General features: G+C 49.2%; 1 protein-coding gene across 1 annotated transcript in view; it reads left to right on the forward strand.

Moving 5' to 3' along the window:
* Positions 1 to 19,916, forward strand: part of DCC (DCC netrin 1 receptor) — a gene marked incomplete at both ends in the record, with an annotated part of 609,880 nt that overhangs the window by 442,221 nt on the left and 147,743 nt on the right. Inside the window, 2 exons of the mRNA XM_082497412.1 lie at positions 14,054 to 14,202; positions 15,287 to 15,425. Coding sequence (XP_082353538.1) covers positions 14,054 to 14,202; positions 15,287 to 15,425 — 288 coding nt within the window. The remainder of the gene's footprint in view (positions 1 to 14,053; positions 14,203 to 15,286; positions 15,426 to 19,916) is intronic.

Genomic DNA, 19,916 nt, shown 5'->3' on the forward strand with positions numbered 1-19,916 from the left:
GGATGTAACAAAAATTAATAATTTTTAACAGACCTGCAGCTACTCCCATCTAATGAGAGAACCATGGGCTCCATGAGGAGCCTCCTCTGCGTGCCACAGTGACGGACTGAGGACGTGGCCTTCCTGCCCTCCATCCATCAATTGGCAACAACATTACATACGTTGTTTTAAAGGGGGGAAAAAAAAAGTCTCAGAGCCTGCATTGTCACCCTGCCGTATTTTGGGTGTACAAAAAGATGCCCAGAATGGCCGTGTTGGGTTTGGGCAGTGTCCGTTTTGCAAGGCGCAGGGCTATTTCATAGAATCGTAGAATGGTTTAGGTTGAAAAGGGCCCTGAAGACCATCCAGTTCCAACTACCCCCCTACCTTGGGCAGGGACACCTCCCCCCAGCCCAGGTTGCTCCCAGCCCCGTCCAACCTGGCCTTGAACACCTCCAGGGATGGGGCAGCCACAGCTCCTTGGGGCAACCTGTGCCAGGGGCTCACCAACCTCACAGCCAAGAATTTCTTCCTCATATCTCATCTAAATCTCCCCTCTTCCAGTTTGAAACCATTCCCCCTCATCCTGTCGCTCCACCCTCTGGTCAAGAGTCCCTCCCCAGTTCTCCTGGAGCCCCTTTAGGCACTGGAAGGGGCTCTGAGGTCTCCCCGGAGCCTTCTCTTCTCCAGGCTGAACCCCCCCACCTCTCCCAGCCTGTCCTCCCAGCAGAGGGGCTCCAGCCCTCCCAGCATCTCCGGGGCCTCCTCTGGCCCCGCTCCAACGGGTCCATGTCCTTCTTATGTTGGGGACTCCAGAGCTGGAGGCAACATTCCAGGTGGGGTCTCCCCAGAGCACAGCAGAGGGGCAGAATCCCACCGCTCGCCCTGCTGGCCACACTTCTGATGCAGCCCAGGATACGGGTGGCCCTCTGGGCTGCGATCGCACACTGCCGGCTCACGTTGAACTTCTCGTCAATCAGCACCTCCAGGTCCTTCTCCTCAGGGCTGCTCTCCAGCCCTTCCCCGCCCAGCCTGGATTTGTGCTTGGGATTGCTCCCACCCAGCTGGAGGACCTTGCCCTTGGCCTGGTTGAACGTCATGAGGTTGGCTTGAGCCCACCTCTCCAGGCTGTCCGGGTCCCTCTGGATGGCATCCCTCCCCTCCAGCATGTCTATTTATATATATATATTTCATACATTTATCAATACATGAAAGAGCTGGGGCAGGCAGACACGTAAGCATCTCCGGCGTAATGCCTCGGCGGTGATTTTTTTTCTCGTCATTTGATGAAAGGGTGAAGCAGTGCTGAAAAATGTGTTCTGTGGAGTCATTAATATCCTCCTCATTTGTGTGTATTCTTCCATAATGGCTCAGTAAAATACACCCTGGGGTAACTTTATGCCATTCTTGCATGGTTCTTTAATTTTATGAGTAATTTACGCAGAGCGTTGGCAGGGGCGGGGGGGGGAGGGAGGGGAAGGTTTTCAGTTGCTTTACATTTTAATGAAACGTGTCGTCTTTTCTCAAAGTTGGGTAGACCTCAAGGAAAGGTTGGTGGTGTCTGTTTATCTGTCCATCTTTGAGTCCTGTTTCTGGCCTCCCATCTGCTTTGTACATTTATTTTGGCTTTTTCTTGAGAGATAAGTGTTGCTTCAGTCTCAACTCTCGGGAGGTGCTTCACGTTGCAGGAGGTCGCTGCAGGAGCAGGATGAGGTCTTGCTCTATCTAGGTTGGCCATTGGGACACCGGTGGTGTCCCCAGCACGGGTGCGGGCGACACATCTGCCCTGGCCCTGGTATCCTTAATGCTCTCTTGTGCAACGGAAAATACAAATTCACATCCCCCGAACGCATCGACGGTGTGAATTTTGCCTTTTGTTTGCTGGGATTTTTGGTTTTACGCGAGGGTTAATTTCAAATAAAGTAGAAATGTTTGTTATTTTGTGGGGAATCTGAGCCGTCTTCCCATGGCAAGCGATCCGCCCGCTCCAGTTCCCAACTCCCGCACTCCCCATCCTCCTCTGCCACGTTGGGGCTGGATCTGGACGTGCCACGGAGGGCGGTCAGCCCGGCTTTTGCTTTTTAGCTATGTTTAAACTGGAGTCAGGGCTGGTTAATAGAGGCTGTTAGCATTGATAATTGAGATTAAAGATCACCTCATGCTGGTTTATTCTTTGGACTCTGCCTAGCTTTAGTGCCGTGGCCTTTTTTTTTCTTTTTTTTTATCTTTTTTTTCCCTTTTCTCCTTTTCTCCTTTTCTCCTTTTCTCCTTTTCTCCTTTTCTCCTTTTCTCCTTTTCTCCTTTTCTCCTTTTCTCCTTTTCTCCTTTTCTCCTTTTCTCCTTTTCCCTTCTCTTTTCTCTTTTCCTTTTTCTCTTCTCTCTCTTCTCTCTCTTCTCTCTCTTCTCTCTCTTCTCTCTCTTCTCTCTCTTCTCTCTCTTCTCTCTCTTCTCTCTCTTCTCTCTCTTCTCTCTCTTCTCTCTCTTCTCTCTCTTCTCTCTCTTCTCTCTCTTCTCTCTCTTCTCTCTCTTCTCTCTCTTCTCTCTTTTTTTCTTTTTTTTTCCTTTTTTTTCCTTTCTTTTTCTTTTTTTTTTTCTTTCTATTTCACGTTAAATTTCTAGTTTCTCTTGTGGAACAAAATGCAATACCTTCATCCAGATGCAGTGACTCCGTCTGCCCTTACCTGCTGCACATGTGGTTCCCTGCGCGTCACGGGAAGGCTGATTAAGACTTTTCTGAAGGCCGTTTGCAATAAGGAGATATAAGGAGGGATCGAATAAGAGAAAAATGAGAATTTATATTGCACTGCTGCCTAGAGACTTCTGAAAAAATGTTGCAAAGAGGAGGAGAGGAAAACATTCTGCACATCTATCTTGGAGCTTCGGGTGATTCTCATCTCCTGTTTAAGCCGCAAAAAGTGACCAGGTGAGCGTGCGGTCTCTTCTTCCAGTATTTCTGTAAACCTCTCCATGATAAGATTCTTAAAGGTATTTAATTACTTGAAAAACTTTCATCTTCCCAAGTCATCTCCGTCACCGAGAGCATTTCCACCCTGCGTCTCGCTGCGGTGGTGCCACCCCATTGCCTTCTTGCCCCGGCTCGGTCCCTCGTGCAGCCATGTGCCCCCGAAGCTGTGAGGGGACCTGATGAAATACTTATTTAATTCTTACTGATGGGTTATGCCAACTCCAGAAGCTCGCTGGAGTTGAAGTTTCCAGCTGGCGCGTGCAGTGACCCTGAGCAAGGTGGTTCATTCCTGTACATCGTCATCCCTTTGTTTCTGAAACGAGCACAATGGTGAAGACGTGCGGGAATCTTCATCTTTTGAAGATGTCATAGAATCATAGAATCGTTGAGGTTGGAAGGGACCTTTAAGATCATCCAACCATTAACCTAACCTGACAAAGCCACTTCTAAACCATGTTCCCACGGTCATGTCCCCGTGTCATCCAAGCCCTTCTTTTCTTGGAGATAGGAGGGCAGGTTCGGGCTCATTTGTGGGAGAATTTGTTACCACCGCGGTAGACTAAGAGTTAAAGGAAAAACCACATCAAACCCAGAAAGTAGAGCTGTTCATTTTCAAATTGTCTTGGGTTCAATTTAAAGCACCACAAATCGCTTGCTGTTCATCATTCATCTTAATTAACTGAAATAATGCAGTCAAAGTCTTCTCTTTTGGGGGTTTTGTTTGGTTGATTTTTTTTTTTTTTTCTGACTGGCTCTTCTGCCTCCTTTGAAAAGTGTCCGTCTCATTAAAAAGTTGCATTGCTATGTGAAACGTTGTAATTAAAATTGAATTCAAAGGACTTTGCATCCCCTTTGTGAGACCTTCTGACCTCTTGTTGTCCTCAGTTGCATAGAGGAGGAGACCCAGTAGATGAGGAATCCATATTATATCAGACATATACACCGAATCTTTCCTACTGCAGTCGTTGAGTAGATGTCTCCATGGTGTCATGCTTAGGGCAGAACTGCTGATACGTTCAACACATGGCGAATCAGTGCCAAGCTCAGGCGTTGTTTCCCTGTAGATTTAGATGACATATTAGGAAGAAATGTTTCCCTGTGCGGGTGGTGAGCCCCTGGCGCAGGTTGCCCTGAGAAGCTGTGGCTGCCCCATCCCTGGAGGTGTTCAAGGCCAGGTTGGATGGGGCTTGGAGCAACCTGGGCTGGGGGGAGGTGTCCCCTGCCCAGGGCAGGGGGTGGGAACTGGATGACCTTCAAGGTCCCTTCCAACCCAAACCATTCTGTCATTACTGAGGTTGCCACTATACCAGGAAGACTTTCTCTTCTCAGACACATACTCATCTTTTTATATCTTCTGGAAAAGAAAATGAAAAAAAAAAAAAAAATCCTTTGGCTCTGGTAGGTTTGAAAATACCTCTGACCTTCATCATCCCCAAGAGGTGTCGAGATGTTCTTTCAGAGATCTCTGAAAGTCCCGGCATCAGCTACCACATCCTCCATGAGAATTCTAAGAGAAGCAGTAAAAGCAGTTGCGTTTTCTTTCCCGGTGCTCCAGAGGAGTTGGTCTGAGTGAGATTCTGAGGATGAGCCGGTTCCGTTTCCCTCTGTAAACCCCCTGCTTGGCCGTAGCCCTCGCTCTTGACACGGTCTTGGCTGCCTCCATCCCGGAGCTGCCCAGGAGAAACCTCCTCTTCCTTCCATCCACTGAACCTTGACCACTGCCAGAGACACCTTCTCTCTGGTGAGGAGTCTTACAGATATTTCCCAGGGGTTTTAAATAGCGCTAAATAAGTTTTCCTATTGTTTTTAACAGCTCTTCTCTCCTCACGGTAGTCTCTCCCCATTTTTCATGAACTTAAAATATACTTGCGAAAGAATAGCGGCAGTATAAAAAACATTTCTTTTAAGGCTTTTTTCTTCTTTAAAACTATTTGGCGTTTTTCATCGGACTCTTTAAATACAAGTTGAGGATAGCAAGGACCAGAGGTTTGGGGTTCACAGGGAATTTCCTGACGCTGGAATCTCTTGTTGTATTTTTAAGTACAATGAAACCAATTGATTCCTTTCCTTTTCTTTTTTTTTTTTTTTTGCTTTAATGAAACAATATATTTCGTTCCGTCGTCCAGTATGTAAAATTTGTGACAAGCTTACACCAAAATCGGTGCGAGTAATTTAAGAACTATTTAGAAAAGCGGTATTTTAGGTTGAAAACATCGTTACTGGGTGTTTCAGTATTCTGGAATTAACTTTGCGTCGTTTTTCTCGCTCAGCAAAAATCGTCACTGTTCTTTCCAAATGTTTTGATGTCTGTGAAGACCATGTTTACCAGAAATCATCTGCTTCAGTGAAAATATTCCAAACGCGCTAAATGAAAAGAGGGATTTTTCCATTTCTGAGGTTTGTCTGTGCCGCACGCTCCTTCCTCTCGGTGCTTCGGGGGGGTGGTTGATGTGAAGAATTCGGTGCTTGTCACTAATCATCGCTTTTTATAAATAATAAGCTTCACCGGTTAGAAGTGTGTTGTAATTCTGCTCCGGGTTTGCTGAGCCGCAAAGGCACCATCATGCCAAGTAAAATACTTCGCTTTGACTGACTTGCCGAGAAGGAGCAGAAAATTAAAGCCACTTTTATCTGAAAAAAAAAAAAATTAAATCAAAATGCAGAACAGATGAGCATATCTTCATCAACTATGCAAATCAAGGCGTTGCATCATTTGCATGAAATCTCCATATTTAGAGGTCCCTGATGCCAACGGTAACGCCGAGGCCCAGTGGCCCTGCCTGGGTCCCCCCTTGAGCAGGAGGGGGTGCAGGATGGACGGGCCACCCCTGGCACCCTGTCCCCTGCCCGCAGAGACGGTGGCAGTTGACGGAGATGAAGACATCACCTTCATAGAATCATAGAACGGTTTGGGTTGGAAGGGACCTTAAAGATCATCGGGTTCCAACCTCCCTGCCCGTGGCAGGGACACCTCCCACCAAGCCCCATCCAACCTTGCCAGTATGAATTATGTTGGAGTTGGAAGCTTTTTTGCACTGGAGCATGTTTCCTTCATCCTTATGTCCCTCAAGGGAGCGTTTTGATGCCGTGGTCGTCCTTCCTACTGGCTGCTGGTGAGACACAGGATGATGTTTCCTTGGCCACGTCGGGGCAGTTGGCTTTGACTTCAGTTGGTCTTTCTCTGGACAAGAGCACTGGCGTGTCACTTTGCTGAGATTCTTCCAAAAAGCTCTGCTGAGCTGCAGACCACTGGGGACGTGTTTGGCTCCCTGCAGCTTTCCGAAAACAATGGGGCAGTGGTAATGAGCTGGAAATGAAATAAACTTTCCCGAGCCGGATTTGGGCACCGGGAAGAGTCCTGCTCGGTGCCTCCCGCTGATCCAATGCCACCACATTTTACTGACTGGTGGCACAAAGCTCTTCTCAAACCTTTTCATCAGAAACAACGCTATCTGTGTAGAGACAGGTTTTATTTGTAGGACAGCTGTGTCTAAGAGACCTAAATTATGAACGAGGCCATTTTGTGCTATGATTTCTACAAATTTAAGGGAGGGATTAGACCTGAGACTGAAGACAGACTCTTGAACCTCTGCCGTTGAGCAAGGGATGCGCTCCAGCCTACTGCTCCCGGGAAGGGCCGAATCATTTAAACAATTCGGCTGGGTCCTTGGGCCCTTTCCATACCGGTTATCTCTGTGGGTTATCCGAACCCATCACTTTGTCACAGAGGTGTTTGGTTAACCATCCCGCTCAACTCCCATCAAGGACCGGGGTGGTGCCATCACCGGGGCTTAGCAGGGTATGAGGTGCTCAGCCGTAACCGCTGCGGTCCTCTGCAGGAGCACAGCCCCACGAGAGGGAGAAGGTCGAAGAGGAGATGTCCTATGAAAGGAGCTGCTGCCGAGCAGTTCTAAAATAGCTTTGGATGTAGGAATTGAAATTCTGTCCCGGTTCCGTTTGACAAGCATTCATCTTCGGTTTTATCCGGCCCTTTCTTCCCACCCCAGAAATCTCGCAATATAAATAGGTAAGATAAAGACCGGGCAGGAGATATATTATTATGCCATTTTATGGGAAGGAAATTGAAGCATAAAAGCATTACATTATTTATCCAAGCTCCCTCTGGAAGTCTGAGCCGGAGCCAAGATTGCTGTAACCTATCTTTCCACGCGCCGTTTCTCAAAATAAAAGGTTGAATTTCTGTCCCTATTGAAGCCAATGGCGGCTGCTTTTTACTTCTGCGGATGCTATGATTTCCCGGGAAGCGCGTAGCGGGGCCTCCAGCCGTTGTAAACGCGCTTCCATTCAGAAAGGTTTTTTTTTCCTTCCATTTTTTCAGACCTCAAACAAACGCAGGGCGCGTTTGGACACCCGGAAGCAGATGGATTTTGGAACAAAAGCCCGTTTTGGGACTGAATTTATCTTGCTGAGCGCAGGTTCGCTCTTCGTTGATGCTGTTATTTTAGCGTCCGTGTTTGCACCCCATATTTGCTTTCAAATAACTTATTGACGTTTGTGAAATCTTAATAAATTTCTACTCCCAGCGAGATTTTTCTGCCCAGCGCGAACTGTTACAACAGACTACTTCTTCCTCCATCCGCAATTTGGGGCTTTCCTGCCACGAATACAGCCCCTCGACGTCTTGTAATAGGAATAGTAGGAAACTATTTAAAATATTGTTCTTTTTCTGAGTTTAGCGTCAGGGCTGACAGCCGCCCTCGATTCCTAGAGCTATTTTGCTGCGATATCCGCTGAAACGGTTGAAAGTCGGGCAAAATAAGCAGGGGAATGGAACTGCTGGGCACTGAAGATACTTTTTAAAGTTTCTTTTATGAATGAAGAGCCTGGATAGGCGTTGAGCCGCTTCTGCCGCCGCTCTTATACCCATTTCTGGCCAAGTTTTTTATTTGGCAAGAAGATAACGCCGTACTTCCACCTCCCTCTTGTTCCAGACTTTCTGGAATTTGTGTTGTGGTGGTGTGCCCCGCTGGCACATCTCTGGCGATGCTCAGGTCCCCGTCCTCCCCCCGAGCCTCCGCCCTTTCCCAACAGGAGGATGGAGGAGGACGCGTTCCCAAACCACCTCCGGTGGAGGCAGCTCCAAGGAGGCACTTTCCCTTCGCTGCGGAGTTGGGAGCTGAGCCACCTCCATCACCAGCGCTTGGTGGTAACATCCCTGGTCCCGCTTTCCTTAGCAAATGGAAGAACATCGGATTCACGCATCCGTGGCGCGTGGCGTGAGGAGTTAAAGGGAAAACTCATGAAAACCAGAAGACTCTGTGAAAATATAAATGACAGCACTGGAGGCGTCTGGAGCAGTCCAACCAAACAACCGTCAAGTCTTCAGAGTGTGCCCGGCGCGGGGCAGCAGATTTCGCCATGTTATTAATTACACCGCCTGCAGGCGCTCTGAAGTTGCATCTTTCCGTGCGGCGTGGAACCAGATTTTAATGAAATATCGTTAAAGCTGTTAACTACAGAGAAAGAAGGAGGAGGGGGGAGGCCCAAAATCAAAAGGCGCAATCAAAGCCCGCACTCGGTTATCTAACCGCAATAGCTTCATAACTGTTTTACGTTGGAAATGTTTTCGGCGCAGATCAGCAGAGAACCAGCTGCTGAAACAAAAAGCGAAACGTAATAACAAGAACGTTGTAATCATCGCATCTCATTACAGAGAAGAATAAATCACCGGGAAAAATGTGTTTTTTTGAAAAAAGCGGCTTTCGGGATGGAGGTGGTAAGCCTGCCACAGAGCTGGAGACCAAGTGAACCTAACTCAGAATTAAGGGGCATATTTCTTTTAAAAAAAAAAATCGAGTTGGGCTAAGTGGTGTGTTGTTTTCCTTATGGAAGTGCAGTGGTGGGATGTGCTCGGTGGGACGTGCTGTCTCCTGGGAAGATTTAATGCTCTCTTCTACCTGAGAGGATTCAGAGCATGAATGCCTTGAATGGCGCGCTCGGTGCAGGAACATCATGGCCATTAGGCGGGAGGTTGGTTTGGACTGGAGGCAGCAAAAGTCAAGACCCCTGGGACCAGGAGGAGAGAGGAAAGAAGTAGGGCCGTGATCCTTTCACCTCATATTTGGGCATTCAGCTTCCAGGTGGTGTTTAGGACTCTCTTGACCAAAGGCTGCTGTGCAAACTTCTGCATCAGTGCACCTTAGATCCCAAAGCTGGAGCCCATCAATGGCTCGGAAAGAAGGGTCAGTGTCTTGTGATAGAGCTTAACGCAACAGTTTTGGGGTCACCGAACTCTTTACCTGCCAGAGCTGTGCTCACGATGTGCGGGTGCTCCTCTCCCTGCTCTCCAGTGGGGCTTCGGTGCGAGCCACATTCCCACCGGCACAGGCAGGGTGGCCTTGGGTGCAGAAGGCAGAGCTTCAGAAACTTAGAACAATGGCAGGTTTGAGAGAGAGAGAGAGGAGATTTAGCGTGTTTAGGCAGTTGCCATGCAATTTTTGACGTAGTTGCCTACGTTCCTATTTTAGGCGCTTGTATCTTTCTTGTAGCTTATTAAGTGGTATTATCGAAAGTTTAACTGAACAATAGCAAAGAGGAAATCTCTGTGGAAGAACAGTGAAGGCTCATGAGAGTAGAAATTAGAATCATAAAATGGTTTAGGTTGGAAGGAACCCTAAAGACCATCCAGTTCCAGCCCCTGCCCTGGGCAGGGACACCTCCCCCCAGCCCAGGTTGCTCCAAGCCCCGTCCAACCTGGCCTTGAACACCTCCAGGCATGGGGCAGCCACAGCTTCTCGGGGCAACCTGCGCCAGGGGCTCACCGCCCTCACAGAGAAAAATTTCTTCCCAATGTCTCATCTAAATCTCCCCTCTTCCAGTTTGAAACCATTCCCTCTCGTCCTATCACTCCATGCCCTTGGAAAAAGTCCCTCCCCAGCTCTCCTGGAGTCCCTTTAGGCCCTGGAAGGGGCTCTAAGGTCTCCCCGGAGCCTTCTCTTCTCCAGGCTGAACCCCCCCACCTCTCCCAGCCTGTCCTCCCGGCAGAGGGGCTCCAGCCCTCCCAGAATTTTTGTGGCCTCCTCTGGCCCCGCTCCAACAGGTCCATGTTTTTCCTCTGTTGGCGGCTCCAGAGCTGGATGTGGTACTCCAGGTCAATACCAGTGTCTCTCAATAAGGAAATGCTTTCACTGGCCTACAGAGCTACCATCCCTTTCTGCTCCTACAATAAATCAAACTTGCAGGGTTACTAGAGGTCTTAAAACCCTCTTACCCTACCATTGGTCAGGTCTTCCCAGCAGCTAGTGCCCACCTCAAGCTCTGAAGCCGTCCTGCTGAGCTCTTCCAGGTCTGCTGACCCCAAAGTCAAGCTGCGTTGACTCAACTTGTGCCATCACGCCCCAGAGGTATGAATCTGAGCATCGTTTCTCCTGTCAGAGGCTCCCAGCTTGCCCCGTGCATGTGGTACGTCTCCAGCTGGGACAAGACATGGACGTGCAGCATTGTACAACGGGGGGAGGGAATGAGTTATGGACGTTCTCTGGAGGCTCTTCACCTATTGCCAACTGCACGTGACCTCTTTGGGTCTACCAACTGCTGGCAGGAGGTTACCTCCAAAAAATAGCTTGTAGTCTGTAAGACTTGAGAACTTCTGGAAGATTAGAAGCAAGACATAGCATTTACGTAGAGGACGGCCCTCTTTGCTGAGGCCAGCTCGAATTGGGCCTGCTTGCCTGTACGGCTGCCGAATAGGAGTAATTCCCCCAAAGAATTCCCCCAAATAACTGGCAGTTGTGAGAGCAGCAGCAAACTCTTTGCAAGGTGTCGTTGTGGCTTATATTTACGAAACAATCTGAGGCGCTGAACCAATCTTTTGTGGGAGCGGAAGGGCATTCTCAGAGGAACGGTGAGTTTTGGAATACCTTGAAGCATTATGTGGAGCCCATAGTGGGGAAAAAAAAAAACCACCATCAGTCTTCTGCCCACCCTCTCTCCTTTCTCCTTTTTTCGTCGGGAAAGGATGCTGTTAGTTGTAAACCACTGACTTCAGAAGAAACACGATTTAAAGTCTTGTTTTAATGGCATGCAAAGCGGTTCTAAAGGCCTCTCTGCTATTTAGAAAGCGAAGGATTCAGGAAAAGGTTTAAAACTCAATGCCGATTTTCACGAGATTATTATTCGACAGAAGGGATGAGGCGAGATTATTAAACGCTTTGTGCGCGCTGCAACTGCGGAGACCTTAAGCACAATTAGAGCGCCTGTCAGAAATATTGCGATAGATAAAATGAAAAGGAAAGCTGGGCCAAGGAAATAAAAATATTGTAAAGGTATCTACGCTGCCTCTAAACCCCAAATTGTCATCGAAGGGTGGCTGCGTTTTGCCGATGCCGTGTCTGGGCGCCTTTTTACTCTGCCCAGCTCTGCCATCCCTATTTTGGGGGAGCGGGATGGATCCAGGGAGCCGCAGGGTCAGGGGCTCCTCGGCATCGCCGCGCGCTTACGGATTTCCAGAAGAGAGCCGTTGGCGCGAAACTGCCTGGAAAAGGGGCTGTAAGTTTGCGGAAAGCCCGTTCTAGGAGCTGTAATTCTGTTAGCGGTCGCACAACAGCTTGCCAGTTTGTTTTATGCCACGGCGCGCTCCCCGTTGAAAGTAAAAAGGTACTGTTTGGTGCTGAAGATTTTTCAGAAATAACCTTCTGCTTGACCTTTACGTTTTTGCCGCAATTGTAATTCTTTTTTTTTTATTTTATTTTATTTTTTTTCTTTTTTTTTTCCTTCCAATTTCGCTCGAGGTCAGGATGAAGGCACAGCTAAGCTATAGATAGTCTCTTCTCCAAACATCAGTTGTGGCTGGTACTGCTGGTGGTTATAGGAGTTTATTAAGCTTTTTTAGCTCTTTTCTTTTAATAAGCGGTTTAAGCTGACATCCAAAAGCGTCGTGTAGTTGATGTGTGATTATTTGCGTTCAGGGTAAAATTGGAGCGTTTTAAGATGCAGTCTGTATAACAAAAAGGTGAGCCAGTATGGTTTCCTTAATTACAAGGGATTGGTTTGTGTTGTCATTTAAGGGGGGGGGGGGGTCGTGTGCGTCTGCCCCCGCCAGCGCCATCCCGGTGTCAAGGCAATCCAAATTTTGCATTTCAAATGATCTTTACTTGAAGGCTAAACCCTATTGCGAACCTCTGTGTTTTCGGAACGAAACGAACCGCATAAGAGTTTGAAGGATGGGGTATTTTAATGCTTTTATCGTCAATATTTGGTTTATATAGACACGCTGGAGGGGAGGGATGCCATCCAGAGGGACCCGGACAGGCTGGAGAGGTGGGCCCAAGCCAACCTCATGACGTTCAACCAGGCCAAGTGCAAGGTCCTCCATCTGGGTGGGGGCAATCCCAAGCGCAAATCCAGGCTGGGCGGGGAATGGCTGGAGAGCAGCCCTGAGGAGAAGGACCTGGGGGTGCTGATTGACGAGACGCTCAACGTGAGCCGGCAATGTGTGATCGCAGCCCAGAGGGCCACCTGTACCCTGGGCTGCATCAGAAGAAGTGTGGCCAGCAGGGCGAGGGGGGGGATTCTGCCCCTCTACTCCGCTCTTGTGAGACCCCACCTGGAGTACCACATCCAGCTCTGGTATCCCCAACAGAAGAAGGACATGGACCTGCTGGAGCGTGTCCAGAGGAGGGCCACGAGGATGATTTGAGGGCTGGAGCACCTCTCCCATGAGGAGAGGCTGAAAGAGTTGGGGGGGTTCAGCCTGGAGAAGAGAAGGCTCCGGGGAGATCTTATTGCGGCCTTCCAGTCCCTAAAGGGGGCCTACTGGAGAGCTGGGGAAGGACTTTTTAGTAGGGCATGTAGTGATAGGATGAGGGGGAATGGCTTTAAACTGGAAGAGGGCGGGTTCAGATTGAACATTAGGAAGAAGGTTTTCACTTTGAGGGTGGAGAGGCACTGGGACAGATTGCCCAGAGAAGTTGTTGAGGCCCCATCCCTGGAGGTGTTCAAGGCCAGGCTGGAGGTGGCCTTGGGCAACCTGGTCTGGTGGGAGGTGTCCCTGCCCATGGCGTTGGAACTCGATGATCTTCAAGGTCCCTTCCAACCTAAACTATTCTATGATTCTATGATTTCTTCTGGCCAACTCCATCCCATTGCTCAGTGCTACCAGGTTTTGGTGGCTTTGCAGGAGACGCTGCTACGCCGGGGGGATGCCAGCCTACAGCCCAGCCTTTGTGGGTTCCATCATTCCTTAGAGCACGTCAAGGACCACCCATAATTCTTCACATCGGCCATCACATGGGATCCCTCGGGCAGCTAAAACAGACCGAGTAATGCATAGAGGTGTTTAAACAACTAGCATAAACAGGTACGCGTGCACAATGTGTGCAAATGCGGGAGGTAGAAGGTAACAGAGGGATTTGGAAGGCTAACTGCTGCCTATGAGAAACCACAGCCTGCCGCGGTGCGCCAAATCCATTTATGATTTAATAGCGTCAAGCTGGTACGTACGGAGCTGGGACAGAAACACGCACAACTAAGCGGTGCCTCACCGGACAGCAGCTTTAAACTCACAATTGGTGCGTTTATGCGATTATTTTAGTTGTGTCGGGTGGTGTGTTGGCTTTTGCCTGCGGGTTTCTCGAATGGCTCCTCTAATGACAGTCCTTAGCTTGAACTGGTCTTGGATGGTCAGGTTTGCGTGTCTCCCGATTTCCTATGACCGCAAGGTGAATGCATCTATTGCGTGCGTTAGGTATTTGCGCTCCTTATTTCCCAGAAATTTAATTTTAAGGCTCATGGAATCGTAGAACACCAGGTTGGAAGGGACCTCAAGGATCATCTGGTCCAACCTTAAAGATGAAGTCCATCCCCTGAGCCAAAACCACAGAGGTGTAGCGTTGATGGAACAACCCTTTCAAGTATTTCACGTATTCATGGGGCTAAATCTGCAGTAGTCTTTCCGCGGTGTATTTTCCAGGGGTTTATCATGCCTTTTGTATTTTATCGGGAGTTCCCGAGGTGTACGGTGCCGAAGCAGTGCCGTCGCGGGCATCCCTCGGAGGTGTGCGCAGGGCCGGGTCGTGCCACCTTGTCAGGGACGTGGGCGCAGCGATGGGGGAACTGGGATTTTCACGCCGTCCTTTCCTTTCCGTGCAGTGCAAGTTCCCGGGCCGGTGGAAAACCTGCGGGCTGTGTCTACCTCACCTACCTCGATTCTCGTCTCCTGGGATCCCCCCGCCTATGCAAACGGCCCCGTTCAAGGCTACAGGCTCTTCTGCACGGAGACGGCCACTGGAAGAGAGCAGGTGAGCGGGGCGGCTCTGCTCCTTCGCTGAAAAAGAGAGGGATTTGGCGTAGGCATCTTCAGGTTTTTAACGTTCGATGAAGGCTCAAAAAGTGAGAGGTTTTACAGATGAATCCTCCGGGTTGGGTGAACGTTGCGCAGAGCGGCGACGAAAGAGAAAATCAAGGGAAATAAATTTTCACCGGTATAAAAGGGGTTGGGGAGGTAGAAAGAGGCAGCCTGGTATATATTAAACATTCCTCAGCTTTACCCTGAAATTTCAGAATAATGCCGAAGAGCGTTTAAAGAGCCTTGACGCTCCCCCTTTAAACCGTCAGCGCGTTAATGGATGTTAGTGCCTACAGAATGTCCATTTTCGGTTGCTCCTTATACCTCCTTCCAAGTAGGAGCGGCGTTGCCTTCTGCAGCCTGTAAACCGCTCAGATGCTTCCCACTGGCCATTTGGTAGCCGATATCGGATGGGAGCGCGGCAGTAGCAGTGGAGAGGAGCTCGGCGGGTAGAGAGTATGGCCTGAATGTTTTTTGGTTTTTTTTTTTGTTTGTTTTTTTTTTAAGAAAGAATAGGGCAGGGAAGAAAGCGGAGATCCTTTTAGTCAGACCTGATGGTAGCACGTGATAATCCCAGGCAGTCTGGTGGCCTCACTGGTCTTACGGGAACTTTTGTACCATCCCCGTTTTTTCTGTGCTTGCTTTATTTTTCGTCTTATTTTTCTCCAAAATTCTGCCTTTTGACTCTTTGCCTTTATTTTCTTCTGTGCCTGTGGAGTGGCTTAACCAATAAATAAATAAATAAATAAAAAAATAAATAAAACCACCTTTTTTCCTGCGCCCTACGTAACTAGACACAACTCAGAGGCATTGAAATCCCCTCCGTCCTGAAGGCGCGAGCGGGGCTGCGGATGAGTGCCGAGACCTGAGTCATAATAAACCATTCCGGTACAAATTACCTTTTATACCAACTTAAATAAGGGTTTAGCTCGACTTCTCCGAGAGTGAGAAGCTCACCTCCTGATCCGCTCATCCCTGGGCACGGCCGTGGGGCTGGCGGTCACGTATCCCCTTGGTTTTTCATCCCTGTGTGCTAGAACGTGGAGGTGGAGGGGCTCTCCTACCGGCTGGAGGGGTTGAAGAAGTTCACCGAGTACACCCTGCGCTTCCTCGCCTACAACCGCTACGGCCCCGGCGTCTCCACCGAGGAGGTGACGGTCACCACGCTTTCGGATGGTGAGTGGGGACGGAGGGAAGGGCGCCGGGGCGGGCAGGTGGCGTCTGTGGGTTGCAATCGTGAGACTTTTGCTTCTGTCTTTTGGAAGAGGCGGCGATGACGCGAGGAAGGTATTGTGCGGGAACCTGAGGCAGTGGTACCCTCTGAGCCGGTGTTCATCTCCAAAGATAATTGTTCGGTTCGTTCTTCCTATGCCTAATGATAGGGATAGTCTTATTTTTCGCTTTATTTTCACTTTCACTTAGGCACAAGGTGTATCCTTTCAGCTTTCCAGCAGGAGCTCTTTTATTCTCTATTTATTTTAGTGGGAGGTGTCCCTGCCCATGGCAGGGGGGGGTCGGAACTGGAGGATCTTCAAGGTCCTTTCCAACCTAAACCATTCTATGATTCTATGACGATCCCGGCGGCGTTTGAAGAGCCGGCTGCCTGATTTTTTTCCCTCGTGCTTTAAACACGGGGGTAGCAAATGTGCCAGGGCTTCCGTCTCCGCTCGTCCCAGCGGCTGCACCGTCGTCCTTCCCCGCGCTCCTGCGCCTCGCGAGCTCCGAGCGAGAAATTGAGTTTTATTTGGTGTTCGCAAGCGCTCCGTTGGCTCCGAGACGGCAATACTTCCCGCGCGTCTGGCTCTTCTTGAGGTCGCTGAGCCCCATCCTCACGCCTGGCTAAAACAGGAATAACTTCCTTGGAGTCGTTTGGGCTAGAAAAGGGTAAAACCCATAAAAAAAAAAAAAAGGGAAAATTCTTTCCGCGGGGTCGGTGAGAGTTCGTCAAGCAGAAGCCAGAGAAGAGGCAGCTTCGGGGATGTGGCAGCTCCTGACTGAGCCCCACAGCCGGAGGGGCTTTTTCCATACCAATTTTTTATTTAAAACTGACACAAGAGGCGTCAGCTGAGCTTTGAAAGTGACACGAAACAGTTAGTTTTCCTTCTGATAAAAAAAAAATCAGACAGCTGCTTTTTCATTCACGCTGATTAACGCGAGGCGTGGGGCTTTGGGTGGCCCCGGCTTTGGTTTGGATGACTGATTTTAGGTTATTTTCATGGGAAAAAAAATATGTTTACTTCGACATGAGAGTATAAAATCAGGGAGCAGGCAGGAAATACGTTGCTGTGGGCTTCAACTCGTTGGGCTTTTCCAGAAGCGGAGCAGGTGACCTGTGCCTAACGAGCACGTTCGGAACGAGCGCCCGACACATCGGGTAACCACCGGCAGAGGCACCTCAAGTCACCTAAAAAATTCCGTGTTTTTCCATTCCGTGCTGTAGATTGCTGCTAGAGCGGAAAAAAAAACAAACCCCAATCGATTCAATGGCGAACCAGGGCGACTGAGATTTGTTCCTTTATATTTACAAATATTTATTTAATTTTATTACAAAGTGGGTGACTCTCCCTTGCTTTTCTGCTCAAAACAGCTGCAAAGTTGTATGAGTTTGAGAATGGCAATTTTCTATCTGTCTCGTAACCCGGTTGCTTCGGAACGCGACATCCGATCAACTTAAAAAGATGAATTTTTGGGCAGCGCGAGTAGAAGCTGTACAGATCCTGGAGCAAATCCGGGTCCCGCGCGCTGGGAGAAGCTCTTGCGTTTAACGCGTCTACAGCATAAAGCACTTCTGCAGGTGGCCCTGGGTCACGCGTGGGTTGGTGACATCCCCCGTGGAAGCCGTGCTCGTGTCTCGCCTCCACCCGCTCCCGGTGGAGTTGCTGCCACCCTGAATTACCCCGTGCTCTGCAGGTGTCCCCCACCTCTCAGGTCTTCTTGACCTCTGGAGGAGCCGCGGTGGAGAAAGCGTGGTCTGAAAGGGTCTTCAGCCGGGCGATGAGGCTGCGGGGGTCAGGAGGAGCAGCGCTTTCATTTTAAAAAGGCTGAGCTAATCTGCCCTAAGTTGAATTCGGAAATAAATAGGCACCACGACGGAGGGCGCTGGAAGATATCTGCAGGGGGCCTACAAAAAGCCGGAGAAGTTTTTCCAAGGGCATGGAACGATAGGATGAGGGGGAATGGCTTCAAACTGGAAGAGGGAAGATTTAGAGGAGATATTAGGAAGAAATTCTTTCCTGTGAGGGCGGTGAGCCCCTGGCGCAGGTTGCCCCGAGAAGCTGTGGCTGCCCCATCCCTGGAGGTGTTCAAGGCCAGGTTGGACGGGGCTGGGAGCAACCTGGGCTGGGGGGAGGTGGCCCTGCCCAGGGCAGGGGGTCAAAACGAGATGATCCTTAAGGTCCATTCCAACCCAAACCATTCTGTGATCCTATGATAAGAGGGCTATTGGGAACCCGTAAAACAGAGCCCGTGGAGGGGGCCGGGGATGTGGGGAACCCCAAGTGAAGGACCTGGTGAACCTCAGCCCCGTTATAATCTGCGCTATTCTGGGGCTGTATCTTTCGTGGGATCCATCCGCGAGAGCACTGTGATTTTACGTTTGACACCTCTGCAATATTTTTTCAAGTGCTACTTATGTCTACCCAGCAAATTCAGTTTTCCCTTGTAATACAGGCTGGATCTTGGCAGAATAAATTACTTCACACTTATAATTATAAAAACAAAAGGAAAACAAGTGAAAAATGAATATTTTGCATAATGTATGTAGATTTAATTCACACTCTGAAGTGTAGAACTGCGGCCCTGTACTCCACTTTGGTTTTAAATGTCACCGTAAGTGAGAAAGGGAAAGATTGTTATTCATGAGTCTGAAAATTAGCCTCGGCAAGTGTGTCAAACACTTCACCTGTCTGCGAACAAAAAATCATTGCTAACGAGAAGGTTTGCCCGAGACGATTCCAGAAAACAGGCTTGTGCTTAGGTGCCCTTGTTTCAGGAATCGGGAAGAAGATGGTATTTATTTTTCTCTTTATTTAAGCAGAAGTCTGTTCTACAGAGAAGTCAGTTGGCTGCAACCTTCTCAGCCTTCCTCTGGTTTTTGGAGCAGGTGTAGAAGAAGAGAAAATCCCTGTAGGATATAGAATCATGGAATGGTTTGGGTTGGAAGGGACCTTGAAGATCATCCAGTTCCAACCCCCACCACCCTGGGCAGGGACACCTCCCCCCAGCCCAGGTTGCTCCCAGCCCCGTCCAACCCGGCCTTGAACCCCTCCAGGGATGGGGCAGCCACAGGTTTTCGGGGCACCCTGCGCCAGGGGCTCACCGCCCGCGCAGGGAAGAATTTCTTCCTAATACCTAACCTAAATCTAAGGTTTTAGGTTTTAGAGCAGCTCCGCTATGCTTTTTGGATTGCGCCCCATCCTCCAGCTGAAATGGAGATTTAGCAGCCTCATCGCTCGGGGACCACCGCTGTCGGGGGGGACAGGATCTGGTCGCCTTTCCCCGCTCCCGCCCGCTGCTTTTGCCACCGGACAAAAGCGTAACGAGGAGCACCTTCCTTGTCACAGCCACATCCCGTTGGTCTTTGCTTCGTGTCCTCTTCCTATCTCGGTCCGTGCGTCTTCTGGCAGTTTATTTTCCCGTTGGTACCCAAACCCGGCGGGCAGCCCCCGGGCAAGGAGCCGGGATGCTTTCGAAGGGCAGCGATTGCCGCGCTGCTTTTCTGAAAGCTGGTTTGAAAGAGGAGCAAACATCAAAAATGGGAGAAAAGTCCTGAAGATTGGTCTGCCTTTCTTTTCCTCTTGGAAAAATGCCAGGATCGTTTTTTAAGTCCGCCTTCCACTTGAGACTGTGCGTGCTTGAGCAGCTTATTTTTTTTTTTTTTCCGCGCCAATCCTTGCTGTATAGCGTACGATACGGTATGTAGTTGCACCAAAAAAAAAAAAAAAACAACCCCAAAAAAAAAGCCCGTACTATTAGTTCCTGCGCTTCTGTCGGCAGAATTTTTCCACGAAGCTCTGGGATGTAATCTATAGTCTGAGGAGCGCGCCCTAATCGAAGGGATTTAGTGCGACACCTCCAGCTGCAGGAGCTGCGCGCCCCAGACACCATTCGTCAGATCGAGGAACCTGCTGTATCTTTAATGCTTAATTTTCAGTTTAAAATACAGCTCGGATAGTATTTGGCCGAGCTGCCTGCCATTTCAGAAGCGCTTTGAGCTATCGCGCTCATGAATTTATCAAAACGCATTTAATGCCAGCAATTGGCAGACAGTCTTATTTCATGCTTCCTGAGTACTTGATTTAAATATAATTTATATCCATAATTATAATATGAATGCTTTTTTTTTTTTTAGAGAAAAAAAAAAAGTAAAAATTGAAGATTGAAGTTCAGATTGACACGGGACACAGCCTATGATGTTTTTCGGACGTCGGTAGCCATCCCGGTGCTTGCAGGAGAACTCGGAGCAGGGGGAGGAGGAATGGGCTGGGGGGGTATTTACGGGAGCATGAGCGGAGCCCATCGCTCGGAGCCACACACATGGATTTACCGGAGGTGAACGGCGTCCTGGCTGTGACCCTGCTTGGGACCGAGTCCCTTATTGGAAACCCAACTTTTTGGTGTAGTGAATTCCCTTCAAATTATCCAATCCGTCTTCATCTGTTTGGAAGA

This window comes from Vanellus vanellus, assembly GCF_965231255.1.
Source record: "Vanellus vanellus genome assembly, chromosome: Z".
Lineage (NCBI taxonomy): Eukaryota > Metazoa > Chordata > Aves > Charadriiformes > Charadriidae > Vanellus > Vanellus vanellus.